Below are 19,351 nucleotides of genomic sequence, written 5' to 3'. Positions count from 1 at the left end.
CATCCTCACCGGTGGTCGACAACCCCAAACAATCCCGGAATATTTATCCCGGGGTGGTCAGAAATCTTTAATACTTTCGCTGCGCAAGGAGTTTACTTCTCAATTCTCGTGCAGTTATGAAAGTCAATGCGAAGGACAATGCATTTGATTCCGTAATCGATATCGCGCCCCGTGCCTCGCGATTTTTTTAGATCAGTTTGAGAGGAACTTATCGATTTGTTATATCGTCGAAATCGATTCATCGTTTAAATTTCCTCAACTTCCCTTCAGAATTTTATAAGAATACGGTAATTGCTTTTGCTTAATTAACATAATAATTATGTTGATGCAATTATAATCAAGAAAAAGCTCAACATTGTTGATATAACAAAATTTTATATAAATTTCATATTATTTATATAAATTGCGATATATAAATTACAAATATCTGAACATATACACAAGAGAAAATTATTTTAAAAATTATATAAAAAAAGGAAAGACTTAATATTGATTGAAAATATGAATATATCTATTAAAATATTTAAGCTACGTATTCTATATTGATCTCAAAAGAATAAGTGACTCAATGTGATTTTTATAAATTATATTAATGTAAGAAGTATCTCTCATTACATCTCTCTCTCTCTCTCTCTCTCTCTCATGTAATTTGTTAACCGGCAACATAAGGCCCGCTTTATACGTTGATAAATTAATCAAAGTTATATAAAGAATATAACAGAACATAATACAATAAAATGTATAAGCGAATATACATGAATTTTCACGCTGCAAAGCAAAAGAAAACAATTCGTGAACTTTCCGAAAGATACAAATGACAAAATCAATATATATATGTATATGTGTGTTAAAATGTATTTATTCGAGAATTCAGGAAAAAAATGCTACGATGCAGAAATCCGTGAGTTATCCGTGTACGTGTGAGATTTGAAGTGAATCATAATAACGTTGGTTAAAACATAATTTTAACGTGTCTAATCTGTATTGGTTTAAAACGTCACTTTACTACATTTCTCTAACACTCTTCATTACCATAGTATAAAATATATATATATATATTTTATACTATGGTATATATATATGGTATATATATGTATATGTATATGCGTGTATATATCCATTTCTCTAATATATTTCTTACAAAAAGAAAATAATGAGGCAGGGTCGCAGAAGTAAAGAAACAAGTTTGTGCCTTCCTCAAAAGGAATATAGACACAGTCATTATTGAAAACTTACAGTTATTATATGCGCATTTTGTACTCGATTACACATTAATCAATAATTCTTCGTAACATTTGATTATGCGATATCGTGCAACAAAATAATAAGTATATTACACATTCTACACGACATTACCCCCAAGATTTTCGCCAATATTCCCTTTGCAGCGGAAAACTCGTATCCTATATTATTAATATTAAAGATACAGATACAGTTATACATTATCATAATATACGTGTACTACTTTATACAGCATAATCTCTAAATAGAAGGTGTGCAGATCGTGTTTGGATTACTCGCACGACTCACACCCTCGTCTACACTAGCAGAGACTCGAAAGTGATATTACATAAAATTATAAACCTAGCTGTGTTTCCAATATTTCATGTCCTTCCTTAAGTGTCTTAAAACAAAAATATCCAACGCGCAAACGAGCATCGAAAATTCGCTCTACTCTCGAACATGTCTTTTTGCGTGTATGTATGTGTTGTCGATTGTGTAGCCGATGAACGTACGAGACGATAAGAGAATCCAAAAGTATCCCCATACTTATGGTGTGATCTTGCTGGATTTATTTTCGACGCAGGTACACAGCGCAGCAACACTGTTAATTCCTCGAAAATCCTTCCCCCGACTCCTCCGATTAAAAAAACAGAGTAAAATTGTGATATATGTGAAAATCAAAATTTTATTTGATTTAATTTAAATTGGCCCGTGCACCGGGTGAGTACCAGGCTGCCGTGTCGTTTTGCTTGGCCGACAAAAGGATGGAGCGTGATACGTGGTCCCGCGTATTTATCACAAAAGCATCATATACCACAGCGGTCGACTGTTGAGTGTGTACCGTTACGTTGCACGAAAGATCGATTACTAATCATCGTTGAAGATATTATAAAACTCATGATATATAAATATATAAGATACTTTCTATCCAAATGTCGCGAATATCAGAGCACGTGACACCGTGCGGACTATCACACGCAGAATCAACTTTACAAAGTTTTGTCGCTCCAGCAATTAATTATTAATGTACTTCAACGTTCGGTCGTTCAGTTTTATCCTTTCCCCAAACTTCGTGTCGTCTCTCTTCTATTGCGTCGCGGTGTCGGAAATGCTCTGCCGCCATGTGGCGTGGAAGGGAATTTTCAGGATCTTGACCCGCGTCTTGGGTAGCGCGGTCAAGAGGAGCTTCTGCAGCTGCGGCAACGGCAAAATGTCGACCTGTGGACTCGCCAGATGCGGCTGTTTTTCATCGCCTGTAAGAAATAAAATATATATTTATATTAATAATGCTAGATCGATCGATCGATAACCGTCGAACCTGTAGGACCCCGAAACCCACCTCTCGGATTCTCGTTCTCGTTCTCGACGTTCTCGATTAGTCTTAAGCAAGGAACTGGCTTTAGAACCGGTATGGAATCACCGGTAACCTGCTTGTTCATCAGGTTACACTGATCGACGAACAGTTCCGTGACCCTGAGTAGCTCGAGCGTGACGCCCCAGACGAAGTGCGTGAGGTTATTCGACAGCTCGGTAACGCCCGCCAGCACCATGTTGTTGGACGTTGCCGACTGGGATATGTAAGTCGGTATGATCAATAGCCTCTTGATATTCTTGCAATTGGCGAGACACTTGTCGAAGCCGTTCTTCACGTCGAAGTTCACCAGCTCCATCTGATTGAGATTCTCCAATCTCGACACGCCCTCGAGGATGTCGAACGTGCAGCAGGACCCTTGGCCCTTCTCGAGTCTCAGGCGCTCCAGTTTGTTCAGCTTCATCAGCACGGTGGTACCGAACTTGTCCGGGAAGTCGGAGCACTCGCCCAACTCGAGCGTCTCCAGGTTCGTTAATGTCTGTATCACGTCTATCTTCTTTTTCCCGAGCTCCTTAACTGACGTCAAACTCTGCGAGCAAAGTCATCACGATCATCATGTATTGTAACGTTCTTTAATAAATAATTAAATATAAATATAAATTAAAATATAAATTAAAATATAAAATATGACTAGAAAGCCTCACCAGTTGCGTCAACTGCGTCAGCTCCTGCAACGGCGTGAGATTCTGTTGCAACGACATTCCGCTTATCGCTTTGAGACGCAGCTCCTGGCACCGTTTCAAATTCCCGACCGACTCCAGGTTGAGGGAGTCGCACTTGATCGACATTGCACTTAATACTTCCAATTGTGGACAATTTTTGATAACTTCCTCGACTACCATAACAGGACACCGGCACAGCTCAAGCTTAAGCAGGCTCGTCACCCGTGGTATAGTCGTCAAGAATTTCCTCCAGATACTGTCGGACTCGCCGGCGATCAGCATTTTCCTGAGATCCAGGTGCTGCGTGCCGCGTCTCTGCAACGTGTCCGCCAGACCGTCCCAATCCGTCACCTGGCTGTTCTTCATCCGCACTGTCTTCCAGAGGGACGGATGTGCCGCGAGGTCACGCCACATTTTGCAAACTCGCGCGGCCCGCAGCAGCTCCTGGACCTTGAGATATTGAAAGATACGTAGCAGGGCGTGATAACCGGCGCAAACGGAGCCCATGAAGTTCTGCTGCTCCGCTTCCTGTTGGATCTGCCTTCGTCTGAAAATAGTCGAAACAATGCACGCTTCAGGACACGCACTCTTGCCTCTAGCGCTCATTGAAATTCACGAAATGCGGATAAGAGCTTATTCTTAAAGAGGTTTTTGACAATACGGTGATTAAAAATCACCGCTGATCATGCTACGCCGCGGAAAGCTTCTGAAAAAATAAATTCTTATCGAGAATACGCATATTTCTACGAGAATGATAAGGTACAAAGCAAAGAAATAATCAGAGAGGTGAGTGTGGGACGGGAGAGAGTGAGACGGACTGTGAGAATTTATGGGAAAACGCACTAAGATTTTTTTTTCGGCTCGCACACATGTCTTTATATCTGCAAATATAAAAAGTAAAAATGAATTAGATTTCTTTTCCACTTGAAGCACTTATCAGTAGCTTTATTTGTAATTGCAGCATGAACGTGTATACGTGTATGTATAAACGTCTATTATTTATACATAAATGTGCATCATGCCATCTTGAGAATAGACAATTGCAGAAAATTCATTTACCTTGATACTACAATTACAAAAATTACTGAGAGAGAGAAAGAGACCAGCGGGTGTCTTAATTTACTTTTCACATTTATTCGAGAATATTTGGCCGCATTTCTAAGAAGCTAAGGCAGTGTGCTTCGATCAGACGAGATAAAATCAAATTCATTTTTAACATTTGACTTTTATATTTCCAAATATAACAAACACAAACAATGTATATTGCATTTACAATTTTAAAATCGCTTAAAGTTGCGTAAAAAATATATATACGTATGTAAATGTGTAAATAAGTAAACAAATTCTTGTAGTAGTATTTACAGCATAAAACAGTGAAAAAAGTATCTTGCATCGTGACAAATGCAATGTAATAAAAAATCTACTTTTGACAATATCAGCTTTGTACAGTATAGAAAAAAAAAATATATGTATAAACCATTTTCTGGCACAAAAAGTTTGTAAATACAATATGTACAAAGCAACTGCCAAAACCTCAAAAGAGAGTTGCCGTTAAACTAAAATCTCTTGGAGAACAGATTCCAAATAAGAGAAACCAAATAAGAAGTGTATACCAAGAACGTATACTTACTTGGCAGCTTTAATTTTTGTTACTGTACCCGCTTTAGCCGGTAACGGCTCGCGAATCGTTTCGGTTGCCTCTTCATCTTCTTTATGAGAGTCTTCGGTGCTTAGCGTGTGCATCAACGCGGCTATATTTTCTAACGCTTCGTGATCCACGTCCGCGTCTTTCTTCTCAGACGTGCAGTCGACATTAGCAATGCAAGGTTCGTCCTGCGCTCTGATCTCGAGCGATTCTTCCTTCCCTGCGGTATTGGTATCGTCTCTACTGTCTTTATCGTCGGACACCTTCGTCTCAGTCATTTCGGTCGTGGTGGGAGACGCAAGGTCTACCGGATGCACCGTGTCCTTCGAGACCTCTCTGCTAGGTGCAACGTTGTCGGATATAACGTTCTCGGGTAGGTCAGTGTTCAAGGACCTGGCTGGAGGCGTACGTAGCTTCGTCACGTTGTTGTCGACGGTGTTGGAGATGTCGGTAAGCGAACCGTCTTGAAGCATCGGCGGCTTGTCGCCAATCTTGTCCGGCTTCAGGGTTATAGCCGGCTGCACCGCCATTGCATTATTTTTCGGCACGACGATGTACCGTTTGCCGCCCATCAGAGCGATATTTTGCGCGGGTTTCGGCATAGTACCGTCGTGACTCTGCAAGAACTCGTTCTCCGTCTGAGGGAACCACGTATTTTTGTTCTTATCTAAATTCGACATCGAATTCGCGGACGGTACTTTCGCCGCTTTGGCAGAACTCCTCGTCTGCGCCTCCCCGCCGTCAGATCTTGAGATTCGTTGTAACTTCGGAGGGATCGAGTTACTCTGGTACTTCGATTTCGCGTTCTGCGCGCCTAACATACTGATCGGAATCAACGGCGGCGGCGTCAGAGACGGATTGTTCGACGTGTGAGATTCCTTGATATCCGGCTGACAGTTCTATAACGGATTTAATTTTGATGTAAGCGTCACGAAAAATTATATTTTACAAATTATATGTCGCATAGGGAAAAGAATTTAATTATAATTTTTATGCACGCAAATAATTTTTTAAATTCGACTGAACTGGCAATTTATTAGACGGTAAAGTCACAACGTTTCGACCTCGGGTTCAGGTCCTTCTCAAGTGGCACAGTCAAGTGGCAATGCTCTCATCAAAAACAGAATCGTGACTTTACCATCTAATAAATTGCCAGTTCGGTCGAATTTAAAAAATTATTCGTGCGCGTTTGAACTCCTCCGGCGAATCAAGGACTTTAATTTGTATAATTTTTATAATTGCAGGAAGTTTCTGTGAAAATTAGTACGTACGAATACTTTTTGCAACCAACATTTTATATTTTAATTTCAATTTAGTGTTAAATTTATGCTTAATAAATAATTCAAGGTTCGTTATCGAACCTTCGCGAATTGAAATGTCGAGTAAGACTGTATAAACCTACCTTGCACACGTATTCTTCACTGTCCACAAATTCCACACCACCGACGCATTCAGGGTGGTACAAACACAGACAAACTCGACACTGTAAGCTTGGTATTAATCCCATACTGGTCGAGCATCTTATGCTGCATGGTTCTTGAACTTTGGGCCTACAAGATGTGCGTTGATGCGGGAAAGGGATTCAGGAAAACAAAAATGCAAGATTCCCATTAAGGATGCGTGATGTAGGATAATTGGGAAAAAATGATTATGAAAATTATAAATAGAACAAGATTTCCTTCAAGTACAAAGATAGCAACGTTTGTATGTGTATATCATGTAGCATAGCTCTCTTTAAAGTTGCCTTTCATGGTTATGCGTGCACTTTGTATACGTGCATAATTATGTATATGCCCATTTACGTTCATGAATATGCGCTAATGTTAAGCTAACGTTTCATATAAAGCAAAATTCAAATGATGTATTATATTATCCATTATTATTTGAAGCAAAATGTAGAATTCTAATATAGTGATGCAGAATATTAAACTCTGTACGATGTAAAGATTTCAAAATTATTATTTTCTTGATAACAAGACCAAAAATTTTACACATTTAATTATTTATAATAAAAATAATTTTGTTTTGTTTGCTGTATTATTTTAAACAAATTTCTATCGTTAGCATTCCACATATCTATAATCATTAAAGAATATCAAATATTAGTCTAAAGGAATTAATTTTGAGCAATGCAGGATGTTGGTGCAGTTGATATGTATTCTTCTAATCAGTATCAGTACAAACGTTTCAGTCGACACATTCGACCTTCTTCAGTGTAACTTGAAAAGGAATAAAACAATACAATCATAACAAAACGCAATCATTCGCAAAAAAAGAAGAGAAAACTTTAAGGATCTGTTATAGAGAGGTCGTTATTAATACATTACAATTAAACGCTAGAGGGTCGATGAGGATACTATAAATAGTCAAGAACGTGTACTTACAAAAAAAGAAAACGTCGGATTAGTCGTATAATAATATATTCTAGAGGTGTCATATCGCAAGCGTCTGGCTACGTTGGCGGTCACAATAGAGATGAAGCCAGCTCGACGAACGGCGCTACGGGATAACATTGTCGTACGCACAAACAAACTCAAAGGCAACGAGGTCATACTGAAGGAAACTTATTCAAGATAGGCAGATAATCGTCGGAAAGGAGTTCAGTGTCGTATTGCAAATTTAGAGGCTTTAATTGTCTTTTAATGTTGATCATTTCTGACACAAGTCTTCTCTTAAATGGCTCATAACCATCTGCCTATCGTTCGTCGAGCTGGCTATAGTATCCTCATCGACCCTCTAGCGTTTAATTGTAATGTATTAATAACGACCTCTCTATAACAGATCCTTAAAGTTTTCTCTTCTTTTTTTGCGAATGATTGCGTTTTGTTATGATTGTATTGTTTTATTCCTTTTCAAGTTACACTGAAGAAGGTCGAATGTGTCGACTGAAACGTTTGTACTGATACTGATTAGAAGAATACATATCAACTGCACCAACATCCTGCATTGCTCAAAATTAATTCCTTTAGACTAATATTTGTAATTTTATTGAGCTAGTTTTTCCTTATATTAAAGAATATATTTTTCATTTCACTAATAAACATTGCAATTAAAATTTTTGTCACGTTTTCGTTTATAAACATAGAATTTTCTTTGTTCTGTGCTCTTATGAGTTTCCTTAATTAAATTTATATTGAAGATAATGCAATATACGCTCATAAGATAAATGATATGAAATAATTAGATAACGATTAGATAATTAAGATACTCACGTTAGTAATCGCTTAGTTTTAACTGGCGTAGCTTTCTCAACTGGTTGCTGATTCCGCCTTGTGCTCGCCGTGCTTCGTTGAGGCAGAAGGGGCATCTCACTCTCTTCGGTTGGTGATTTTATTTCTGCTATGCAGGTGTCAGAACAAACTCGTGAAAATAATGACTTCATGATTAGCGCAATGGGAGAGAAAATATTTTTTATATACTACAATATATAATTAAATAATTTCAAGGAGAGAAATATAAATCTTATAAAGTAGAAAAATTCATATTATTGATTTAAATATGATTTAAATAAATTCATATTATTTAAATATAACGTGAGCACGCAGCACATTCAAACGAAACTCTTGTATGCGAGAACGTACTTATCTGAGGGGTTTTCTTTGCAGCTGCTTTCGTCTTGTACGCCGGAGACGCCGACGCTTTCGTCGCCTTGACAGCTTTCGCAGGGACCGACACGAGCGCGGGAGTAGATTTCTGAATCTCCGCCGGTGCGGGCGGTTCTTGCTGCGCCGTCTTCTTAGCCGCAGGCTCCAGCATCGACTTCCTCGTTGCGAGTTCCATTTTCGGTTTTTTCGCCGGAGGCTCCTGAGCTGGCTTTTTCGGCGCAGGTTTCTTACCGATAGATTTTCTCCCCACCCCTCCCATAGATCCCTGCAACGTTCAGATTATCGATATCAAATCTTCTCATCGAGCATCATCCAAATCGCGATATTTCGAAAATAACAAATGAACAATAAAATTTTAATCTAAAAGCGGAGAACGTACTCGCATTCGTTTGGCGTCTCGAATGATCTCTTTCTCGGGATCGTCGAGCCCGATGGGTTCCTTGAAGAACGTGAAGTTGTCGATGGTCAACTCCTTCGAATTGACTGCAAAATCAAAGCCAATGTTAACGTATCTCTTAACGTGTATTAATTAAAACTACATATTCCCTTGCGTACTCACGAGATTCCGCGACCTCTCTGAAGCTCCGAACCTTCTTGCCCTTTGGTGTGTAATAATATATGTCCGCCATTTTCTTGAAGGACGAATCGTTACTTGCCCTGAACACGAGCTCTCGTTTCCATCCGTACTTAAACGGCTCCTTGTACAGGGGACTCGTCATGTCGACGACAGTCTTTTGCTTACCGAGCGGACTGGCACCGCGAGAGATGCGACTGCTTCTCGACTTCTGCGACACCGCGGACGGGCTGCTCGCCGCCGACGACGAATTTGCGGACTTGGTCGGATCCACCTCGGAGTCTATGCTATTCGATATATCGATAGAGTCTGTCTCCGACTTATCGGACTCCTTCTCCTTCTTGATCTTCCCTGTCTCTAAGTGCGCCGTGTCATAAATATTGCTCTCCTCCCTCTTCAGCTTGATTATGTCAAAGGTGTCCGTCTCGTAAATGTAGGTCCTCATGTCGTCCAGCTCCTGATCATCCTCTCTCTTTACCCTACCGTCGAGGCTCTTTGGGTATCCCAGGCGCTTAAGTTGAGCCTCCGCTATTTCTGCTTCAGCTATAATAATAATAATAACTCAGTTTCCCAACAGTTGCGTTATAAAATTGGAAGTAACACCAATATAAACGGAGTAACACAAATGTTATAACGGTACCGGTTACAGGCATATAGCTATATACGCTACGTAGTACTAAACAAACAAGAACAGTGATGTATTACCAATGTGAACATTACCAATGAGTTTACTCAGGACGTGGCTGCCCGGCTGCAACTCGAGTCTCTGGCGGTCGAAGCCGGTGAACTCGCCCGAATCCTCGGAGCTCGCGTCGTCGAAGGCCTCGGAGAATTTACGTTTACGCGCACCGAGCGTCTCCGTCGCGTCGGCCTCGAGCTGGCCGCCCGCCGAGTTGGGCTTGAATCTCTTGAGTTTCCTGCGCGGCGACGGCATATCGGACTTCCTGGTAGCGCCCTTCAGGTCGCCGTTCACCTCCTGCGCGTCCGCGTTCTCACCGCTCGTCGGCTGCAGCATCTTGTTGCTCGCGTCTTGCGTCTCCACACCAGCACGGTCGACGCCTTCGAGGTTAGGATCCTCGCGCGGTGCTCCGGCGTTCCCGCCATTCACGTTCGCGCCGTCCATCACAACGGGTCGTCCAAGTCGTCGGACAAAGCGGCCACCTATGTCGAACGCGGCGTCGGTTTTTCCGCTAATCAACGCACTCGATATCGCGCACTGACGTTATCGCTTCCCGAGCCTCGAGTTCCGTCAAATAAATCGGCAGCTTGATGCAGCACCGCGAACCTCTCTCTCACTCTTTCCCCTTCCTTCCCCCTCTCTCTCTCTTTTTCACGCAAACTGCAATTTCGTTAGCCCCGCGTCTACCCGCCGCAATCCCGCGCTCATCTGGCCGCGGATGCGCACCGGGCGTGCGCAAACGACCACTGCGTGCTATCACACAATCGTGCTAGTCGATCTTGTCGCGCGACGATCTCTGACGATTGTCCGCGGACGGATCCGTGCATTACGTCGCCGCTAGCCCACTCACAAAGGGAAAGTCGCCACGTCGGCCATACGTCGTGCACACACGACTGACACACCAACTCCCCGTGCTCCGAAGATCAGAATCCCGATGCGACCGCGGAGCGTCTGTCCGCGCGACAGGAAATGGCTGTGCAAGTATGCTCAAGCCGCGTTCGAAGCACCGCGTTGTCCGGATCTCTTATGCCGCGTCGACATTCACTCTAGCTCTAGCAAGTAGAATATACCCTTTGACTATATACCTATGGACTGCTAATGGGCAGCCATTGTGCGATCCAAGATCTCAGCGCCACCAGGTACCAACGGCCAAACCAAGAACTAATAATCATATATTTCGTGAACATTGTTTTAAGAATATAATATTCACATTCTCTTATACTACAATACAAAACCAAATATTCATGGTTATTGTATTAATAAGAGTTTTTAAATGCTTTTTGAACAGTAAAATCGTTGCACTTTTCATGTTAAATTGCAAAATAACTTCAAATTCTTTTCTTACTTACAATAAAGCATTAGGTACATGAGAATGTAGTACAATAAAGTATACTTGAAAGGAAAAAATTAAGAAAATAAAAACGTAATCTTAAGAGACTAGAAATCAATTTTATTATATACTAGCATCCCCCGTCACGCGGGCTTTGCCCGCGATATTATGTGTAGAATTAAATAAAAACACATTTTACCCCTTCTCACCCGTTAGGGGTGGAATTTCGGAAAACCCACCCTTAGTGAGCACCTACGTACTAGAATATACCCTTAAAATTTCAAGTCGATAGATGCAGTGGTTCGGGCTGCACGTTGATGAGTCAGTGAGTGGTATTTGGCTTATATATATATAGATTACACTTACTGCCCTTTGAACAAAATTAGTTTTGTAAAATCTTTACGGACATGTTTTACATGTAAGTTACGTGTCAATTCTTTGCCAAACCAATATAACTTTATTTTTAAATAAAACTCTATTATTGTTTTTATTATTTTATGTTTGTGATTTTCTAATAAATCATTATCTATACGTGCGCGTCAAAATTGGTAAAAAGATTTTGGATATTTATATTTCTTATTACGTGCAAAGTCATTCTTTGAAATGCGTGTTTTATTTTCTATTCTATAAATATTAAATATTTTTTCTGTAGTGCTCGTTATTGTATGAGGTATGACCTCAATGATTAATCGACGTCCGTTCGTAAGTAAGTAAGGAGAAACCTTTCAGTTTCAAGGATCCGTGCATCATCAACCATCGGAATTGCGGACCGATAATCGCAGAGAATTTAAGGAACCAAGTGTGAATTCTTTATTTCGAGACGATTTTTGTATTCCTGTTTTGGCTTTGTATCGTGTGATTGTACATGATTTGATGCAACAATAACGAACTATTTTGTTTTCACTTAGAATTTGTCACTTATAACACCTCACATGCGTCATGAAACCACAGAACAAATGCTTCAGTCAAAGGTATATGTACGACTATTAGTTCTTGGCTTGGCCGTTGGGACGTGGGTGCGCTGAGATCTTGGATCGCGTCTTTTACCAGAGAGAAGAAGCCTGAGAGCGGTCACGCACGCGTTTTAACTGTAACGCCTCAAACGTGGACATATGCGTTCCACTTGACGCTCCCAACGCTCGCGGCGTCATTCTATCTTTATTCAATATTCAGTGAGCAATAAAGAGAGAATCACTTCAATCACTTCAATGTCCACGTTTGAGGCGTTACAGTTAAAACGCGAGCGTGACCGCTCTCAAGCTTCTCTCTGCTTTTACATTACCTAAGTGGTAACGTTAGCAGTCCATAGGTATATAGTCAAAGAATATACCTGATAGCCAATGAAGGTGCCGTTTCAGGGTGCCGTTACATGGAGCGTAACTTGCGTAAGCGTAACCTGCGTAACCTAGTAATTTTATAGAAGTTACTATAAAACTTACGCCTAGTTAGTTTACGCTTTCTACGCCAGTTGTCAATTACGCCGAATCCAATTTCTGGTGGAAAATACGCTAAATGCATGTGTGTGACAGTGTGTGTGTATCCTTTTTTGACTCGCGATCGCCGTGCCAAAATTTCTGAAAAAATGGATTAAATTCGGGTAATTAAGAAATGCATCTAAATTCTATAAAGGACTATATTCGCAGCTCACTTTTATCAATAAATGCGCGTATTTATTTATGATATTCTATAATTATATGTAGCGTGAACTATATACTAAATGCACGCATTTATCATAAAAGTGAGCTGAGAATATGGACCAAACTGTTTAAATAATGCATTTAATTACTTGGATATAAATCAGTACATCGGTTGCATAGTATGACAAAAGAATTTCAATTTATGTCCGATAACTATGGTATATTCATTTGCATGTCTGGACTATTTTCAACAGCTTACTGCAGCTTATACGTTTTCACTTATGTATTTCCTTTTTAAAATACAGCATAAATGTGGATATTGTGGGTGGCTCTTTAGCTTCACCACAAATTTTATTGATCATAAGTGCTTCAAGCAGTACGTTGAAGGAGAAGACCACATCAGCATCGATGAAAACCATATCGTAACAATAAGTATAATTTGTTGGCAAGAACCGCTAATACAAGATTAGAATCCATGTTTAAGAGATTCCAGGTTTTTTGTGCTAGACACGCGTCGTCAACCAGTCGACCACTCCGTATACTTTATTTAGGTTATTTCACGCATACTCGTACATACATTACACACATATATTACGCTTCAACACATTCTTACATCAAAGTATCTATTTCACATGACGCGTATTTAGCAATACGCTTAAATAATAACAACCAATCGATTTATTTCTGTTGTATTGTACAACAAAAGTCCTGATCTGTTATTGGTCAGGTTTGTTACGCTTTATGCGCATTTAACGCAAAGTACGCGCCATGTAAAATGGAATTTTCAGAATAGCGTACATTCTAGTAATTTACTAGAATACGCAGTGTGCCTATTCTAGCTACTCACTAGGTTACGCAGGTTACGCTTACGCAAGTTACGCTCCATGTAACGGCACCCTCATGCAGCGAAATAATCGCCGCGAATGATGGTCACGTGATCATTCGCTGTTCGCCAGCGAGTAATCGCTGTTCGCTGAAAAGTTTCAGCTTGTAGCGAATATTCGCAAGGAGCGAATGTCTGCTCCAACTAAGAATGTTAACTTTTCAAATTGAGTTGCAGACATGCGTATGTAATTATTAAATCTCAAATCTTCTAAAACGAGTTTAGGTAGCACAGCATGAAAGAATCCATGCACTTTCCTTTCTTGAAAAATGGGTGCTATCCAATATTTCTTTTTACAATATCTTTTTTTTCCACTTTTTCTCAAATGTAAAAGTGTAGCTGCAACTGCAGCAGCTTTCCTTTTCTGTACAATATAATAATAATTTGCTTATTGTACATATTGTACATATGCAATAACCACTGCAGTTGGTGGTTTACCAAGTCCAGTTTATAACCGAGTCGTCGTCCATTACAAAGATTTCAAGATTTTCCTACGAAGTAATAATTTAATCTATATTTGTTAAATATAATATTTAAAAGCATTTCAAAACAACTATGTATAATATTTTCTTACTATTGTTGACACGCAACCATACAGATGTGACGCTCACAAACTATTCGTGACGAATTATTCGCTACTCGCTAAAAATCATTCGCAGCGAAAAATTCGCTGCATGAAAAGGCACCTTGAGAGGCCTCGTTTCCTGGGGATCTATTGGGCACTCGAGGGAACGAGCTTTTCTATTGGCCGCCGCACGCGCGTCCAAGAGTCCAGATAAAGAAGCCGTCATATAGCCATTTTGACGGCGATCAACGATGCGATTCACGGCGATGTGCGAGGTAAACATACGCTACGCGCGGTGAAAATAGTCGGGCGACTGACAATCCACGAGTGCTTGGCGTTTACGCGCGGCGACACCCGTTCACGTTCATTGTCGGTCGGCAAGCGGACCGTGTTCGACAATGAGACACTTTTGAGGCGAGGCTCATGGACATCCCTTGTAAGAGGTGAGTGGCAGGATGTTACGTATTGTCACACACCGACGAAAGATAAAGGCCGACGCATTCGCACGATTTATTTCGATCCCCTCCTCGGCAATCGACGTACCGTAGATATACAGGCCTCTCCTTCGGCCGCAGCGTATGTCCCGGACGCTGACAAAGCCTATCGCCGTGTTATTCCGTCGAGAAGACGTATCGCGAATTAATCAGCTGTCCGGCGAGAGCCGACGTCGCGGGAATAGCTCCGATACATGAATGTGTCTAACGCTCGAGAGCGTTCGAAAGTCGCACTTTCTCCTACGATGCCGAATCGATATCGGAAAAAGGCTGTTGCATCAATGCACATTGTGTGTTGAGCTCGAGCGCGACATGAATTGGCAGTATAATTAAAAACACATTCGAGAACTTCATTGTCGCATCACTGCGAACGCGATGATCGTGAAATAATCATAAAATGAATAAGTGGCCGTGTAAATTGTCAGATACCGTGATAGACATCAGGTTGGACGGACAGCTGACGAAGCCTAACTCGCCTGACTGAATTTTTCAGCAAAAAGCGCATCCTTCAAATGGAGCGTGTTTTGAAGGCTGTGCCGGCGGATTTAAGAGTAAAAATGGAGGCTCTTGTGCACGATCTGACTTTGGCACTGGAGGAGAGCAGCAACAGCGTGAATCTCAGGCGCAGATGGGGCATCAGGAGGAGGGCCCGTTCCACGGGGAATATTCGTAAGTGTAAGGGAACGAAATATATAGCGCGGTGCTACAAATTGAATTTTTTCTAACAAACACCTGCAGCACGTGTTCAGGTGTGTAATAAAAAATAATGTTACACTTTTGCAGCAGCCCTGAGCATGAACAGACACTCGGATGACAGTTCATCCTCCATCTGTGACATTCGTATCCCGAAAACTGCGAATGTCTCGAAATACCAGTCCGACAGCGACGACACTAATCAGACGAAACGCTTCGCGCACTTCTCGAACCTGAATAACGTCAGTAACATCGAGAGCGACTCGGTAAATGAGAACTTCGTGCCCAGAGCGAACCCGAGGCGCAAGAGAAAATTCAAAAGAATGGCTATCGATTCCGACTCGAATGCGTCGACCTCGCAAGCCGTCGCGATCATGTCGACCACGTTTGGCGGCAAGAAACGCATTTTTCGGAACGATTGTAAGAACAGATACAGTGCCATATGGTGAGAAACTGATGCACACTGTCTTGCTCTCTCTCTTTCATCTGAAATATATAAAATACACACTTGCGTAATTTTTGTTTTGCGTTACAGGTGCGGAAAACGTAAGAGGTCGTGTCGAGAGCGGTCGATAGACTGCGAAATGAGGGTGCCGAAACCCACGAGGAACGCGAAGCCGAAAAATCGGGATAAGATGCAAGGCGAGGAGACGGTGGATTGCTCGCGCATATCCAGCTCGAGCATCTCGTCCAGCGACTCGGAAGCGGGTCTCATCACCAACGACGAGGACAGGGAAGGTAGGAACAGAAACGGAGTGTCATAAAATATATAAATAAATATAAATATAAAATATATAAAATACATAAATAAATATAAACGTGACGAATTCATCAAGTCTCCGACTCCCGCGCAGGAGACGACGAGCAGTCGGATTGGATCGGGGAGTCGAGCTGGCGGGAGGACGGCGAGAGCACCAGCGAGGACAAGGTCGCGTCGGACTCGACCTTCCAGGTGATCCTGCACGGCGGTTTCGAGCACGCTGTCGCCGAGACCAAGCGGAACTACAGGCAGCGAATACAGCACATTCGCGAGGGCCTGAGCGGCAGGGAGATTCGCGCCGGGCGGCGGCACGTCGACAACAAGCCCGGCTACTCCATCATAACGTCGGCCAACGAGAAGGTCTCGCGGTTCCTGCAGGATCCCACGCAGAGCGAGCTGCGACTGCACCCCATGCGGCAGCCCGAGCGGGAGAAGCTGCGTCGGCTCGCCAACCTGTACAGCCTCAGCCTCAAGGGCGACCTGGGCTGCCCGATTCTTTACAAGACCCGGCACACCACGCAGGCCGTCTGCGTGGATCAAGTATCGCTCAACAGATTCTCCGACTACAAGAGGCTGCGAAAGACCCCGCCGAATTCCCCGAATCCAGACTCCACCATGCAGACCGACGAGTCGCAGGTCTCCTCCAGCACGAGCTTCGGCCCGCAGGTGAGCGCGAGCCAGGCGCAGAGTGCGGACGGCGCACAAGCGAGCGCGCAGACGTTCGCGCCGTTCTCCGAGGGGGAGAACGAGAGCATGGACATCGAGATACACCAGGCAAGGCCGAGATTCTCGGATTTCGGACACTCCAAATCCAGTTAAATATATATATATATATGTATATTATAATGCGATTGTTATTTCTAATAACATATTTATGTACACACGTGCGACAGATGCATATGCACTCCTCTATTTTATTGTTTTGTATATATTTTTATCTTGTAAAAATTTATAACGTTAATACTCGTAAACGATCGGAGTATGTTAATTACATCTTTAATAATCATATCGTGTAGGAGAAGAAAACTGCGAGAGGTTTAATATAAATATTTCACAGCAGCCTTGAATTAATGGATAAGTACATAGTTATGGGAATCATATCATTATGGATTGATACTGAAAATTGTATTATATGAAAATATATTTAAAGAGATGAGAAAGAGAAGGAGAACCTGGAGAAAATTATGATATATTTAGGGAGAAGTATGAAATGGTCGGGGATTGACTTTACTTCCCTATTCATAGAACGATAAATAAAACAAGTTTACTTATATAACATGTACAGTAAAATTCAATAACCTTACTTTCGTAATTTACATAGTGCAAATTTTTTATGTCGTAACGTATCGCAAAGTATACAATTATATTTTATTTCAGATACTAAAAAGACATTTTTATATCCAATAAATTTCTGCGAAATATTGAACTAGGTATCTGCGTGTAAAATTTAACCGAATTAACACTGTCGTAAGGAACTTACAAGTAGTGTCCCTCTATAGTCCTTTTGTGATACGATGGCAGAGAAATTTTGATAGATCGCACAACTTTTATTTACAACTTTATAAGAGTCCATTTGCCTAACCTTTCTTCTTAGCTGCCATAACATTTTCATTAGCGGTTATTTGAAATTCTTGAAAACGTTGGGACACCCTCTGATTCATCTTCAGATATTTCTCCATACAGTTGAGGGCACACTTCTCCTCCTTGGCTCTCACGTCTCGCGTTGTAAAATCGGTCACGCAGTCGATGAAGCATATCTCCGAGAGTTTGTTGTACGAAGTCAGAAAATCTCGAAACTAAAATAGAAATAGTTGATCTCGACGCGTATAATAAATATTTCTCACATGTAACTAGACAGGCTTAGGTTACCTGCACAAATACTCAACACAAGTGCTGCAGATACGTACAGATTTAATTTGTTCAGCGTCCACGTCACCTGGAACTTGCATCGCCATTATCGAAATTCAATGATTCCTGCAAAATATTTCTGTCGTCAGTTTCTGCCCCTTGTATTTATAATAATCTTTCGGTCGTCTCATCGAACGGCCGCTTTTTTGAGGTTAAGAACGATCGGCACGACAGCACGTGCGCACATGGTTTAGGGACGCCATCGTCTTCCACCATCGTTCCTAGATTTATTTCTAGATAGATTTATTTCAGTCTCTTTAGTTGGCAGCACGCTCGTCCATTTGAAATTTCAAACTACGAAAATCGTCGTCGCGAGGTGCGATTCATATAATTCGACATATTTAAAACAATTTGAAAACAATTGTGAAATATTAGGAATATTATCATTCCATTGTTCTTTTCGTTGTTCTTATTGTTTTTCTCTCGACAAGATGCGCAAACGACGTAGAAAGCTGACACATGAAAGCCGGCGCGCGAAATCGCAGATTCAGCTGTTGAACCGCAGCTGCGTTTAAAAAGTGAGTCCGCGGGGAAACTTTGGCATGGAGGTCGAGCGCGGTGAAAGTCACACGGAACGGGATCGACTAACGTCGTCCGATCGCCGACGTCGGGAGGAAACGCGGATGCCAACCGAGTTCCGCGCAGCAGGAAATAAGCGGCAGATGTTTCGTATCGCCGATGGATCGAAGCGCGGGGACCGGTTGTTCGGTCGTCGTTGCGACGTTGCGCCTTCAGTCTCGGAATGATGGTAGTATATCCTTTAGCATTAGCAATATTAAACATTACCAAAAAATAAGTAAGTTGGGACGTGTGAACTTTGCATTGCTTCAAGAAGCTATAAATTTCTTTAATATTTAATATCTGAATTGGAATTTTATATTTTATTATTAGAGGAGAATCCCCTATTATGAGATATGCTCCTAATATGAGATAATGGAGCTTCTGCTAAACTAGTGAGCACTATCTGTTAATTCCACCATAAACTTATTACTCTTGGTGTAAAATGTATTTAGTGAAAAATTCATTGTTCGTTATTGCGTTTAGCTTTTGCAAGAAAAGGTTTGTGAAATTGTGAACATGTCAAAGGAACTTGAGGTAAGTCTTTAAACCTTGTTTATTACATAATAAAGAAATGGTTGGCAATAAATTCAGTATGCAATGATAGAGTAGAATCGTAGTAACAGGAAAATACGCGATTTGTTGAATTGCTTAATTGTGAGGTTAGATTTCATGATCGCGGAACCGCTAGGCGTGTAGCTCGTATAATGAGATATTCAGGGTACTCTTAATATGAGATAATTATTGCTCGAATATGAAGAG

General features: G+C 41.4%; 3 protein-coding genes and 1 long non-coding RNA gene across 12 annotated transcripts; 1 reads left to right on the top strand and 3 right to left on the bottom strand.

The window, feature by feature from the left end:
• Positions 1–956: 956 nt before the first annotated feature.
• LOC105280084 lies at positions 957–11,017 on the bottom strand. 4 transcript variants are annotated; one of them, XM_026971708.1, is made up of 10 exons: positions 9,788–11,017; positions 9,068–9,625; positions 8,888–8,991; positions 8,485–8,773; positions 8,116–8,242; positions 6,306–6,453; positions 4,889–5,802; positions 3,241–3,805; positions 2,564–3,125; positions 957–2,477 (listed from the first exon to the last, which is right to left on the bottom strand). In XM_026971708.1, the coding sequence occupies exons 1-10, from the start codon at positions 10,203–10,205 to the stop codon at positions 2,311–2,313; spliced, it is 3,852 nt and encodes a 1,283-aa protein (XP_026827509.1). In that variant the 5' UTR covers positions 10,206–11,017; the 3' UTR covers positions 957–2,310. The 4 variants fall into 4 exon arrangements, with proteins under 4 accessions (XP_026827509.1, XP_026827510.1, XP_026827511.1 ...); XM_026971709.1 differs by having other exon boundaries at positions 8,116–8,239; XM_026971710.1 differs by having other exon boundaries at positions 9,803–11,017.
• Positions 11,018–12,855: 1,838 nt separating this feature from the next.
• On the bottom strand, positions 12,856–14,278 carry LOC105280165. The gene is made up of 2 exons (XR_003406885.1): positions 14,186–14,278; positions 12,856–14,102 (listed from the first exon to the last, which is right to left on the bottom strand). It is a non-coding gene; the product is annotated as an uncharacterized LOC105280165 (long non-coding RNA).
• On the top strand, positions 14,275–17,394 carry LOC105280148 (G patch domain-containing protein 2). 6 transcript variants are annotated; one of them, XM_011340440.2, is made up of 5 exons: positions 14,275–14,619; positions 15,164–15,339; positions 15,457–15,808; positions 15,899–16,101; positions 16,200–17,394. In XM_011340440.2, the coding sequence occupies exons 1-5, from the start codon at positions 14,600–14,602 to the stop codon at positions 16,940–16,942; spliced, it is 1,494 nt and encodes a 497-aa protein (XP_011338742.1). In that variant the 5' UTR covers positions 14,275–14,599; the 3' UTR covers positions 16,943–17,394. The 6 variants fall into 6 exon arrangements, with proteins under 6 accessions (XP_011338742.1, XP_011338735.1, XP_011338727.1 ...); XM_011340433.3 differs by having other exon boundaries at positions 15,454–15,808; XM_011340425.2 differs by having other exon boundaries at positions 15,164–15,345.
• LOC105280142 (mitochondrial import inner membrane translocase subunit Tim9) lies at positions 17,366–18,215 on the bottom strand. Its single transcript, XM_011340409.3, has 2 exons — positions 18,031–18,215; positions 17,366–17,919 (listed from the first exon to the last, which is right to left on the bottom strand). Exons 1-2 carry the CDS (start codon positions 18,076–18,078, stop codon positions 17,701–17,703), a joined length of 267 nt encoding a protein of 88 aa, XP_011338711.1. The 5' UTR covers positions 18,079–18,215; the 3' UTR covers positions 17,366–17,700.
• Positions 18,216–19,351: the final 1,136 nt, after the last annotated feature.

This window comes from Ooceraea biroi, chromosome 8, assembly GCF_003672135.1.
Source record: "Ooceraea biroi isolate clonal line C1 chromosome 8, Obir_v5.4, whole genome shotgun sequence".
Lineage (NCBI taxonomy): Eukaryota > Metazoa > Arthropoda > Insecta > Hymenoptera > Formicidae > Ooceraea > Ooceraea biroi.
This window is presented reverse-complemented; position numbering and strand designations above follow the sequence as displayed.

Coding starts and splice junctions, on each gene's coding strand:
- LOC105280142 (XM_011340409.3), bottom strand. CDS start 18,078: ATGGCGATGCAAGTTCCAGGTGACGTGGACGCTGAACAAATTAAATCT. Junction 17,920..18,030: donor ACGCTGAACAAATTAAATCT/GTACGTATCTGC, acceptor TTTCTATTTTAG/TTTCGAGATTTTCTGACTTC.
- LOC105280148 (XM_011340418.2), top strand. CDS start 14,600: ATGGACATCCCTTGTAAGAG. Junction 14,620..15,163: donor ATGGACATCCCTTGTAAGAG/GTGAGTGGCAGG, acceptor TGAATTTTTCAG/CAAAAAGCGCATCCTTCAAA. Junction 16,102..16,199: donor CAACGACGAGGACAGGGAAG/GTAGGAACAGAA, acceptor GAATTCATCAAG/TCTCCGACTCCCGCGCAGGA.
- LOC105280084 (XM_026971708.1), bottom strand. CDS start 10,205: ATGGACGGCGCGAACGTGAATGGCGGGAACGCCGGAGCACCGCGCGAG. Junction 9,626..9,787: donor CATTGGTAATGTTCACATTG/GTAATACATCAC, acceptor TTATTATTATAG/CTGAAGCAGAAATAGCGGAG. Junction 2,478..2,563: donor CGAGAACGAGAATCCGAGAG/GTGGGTTTCGGG, acceptor TATTTCTTACAG/GCGATGAAAAACAGCCGCAT.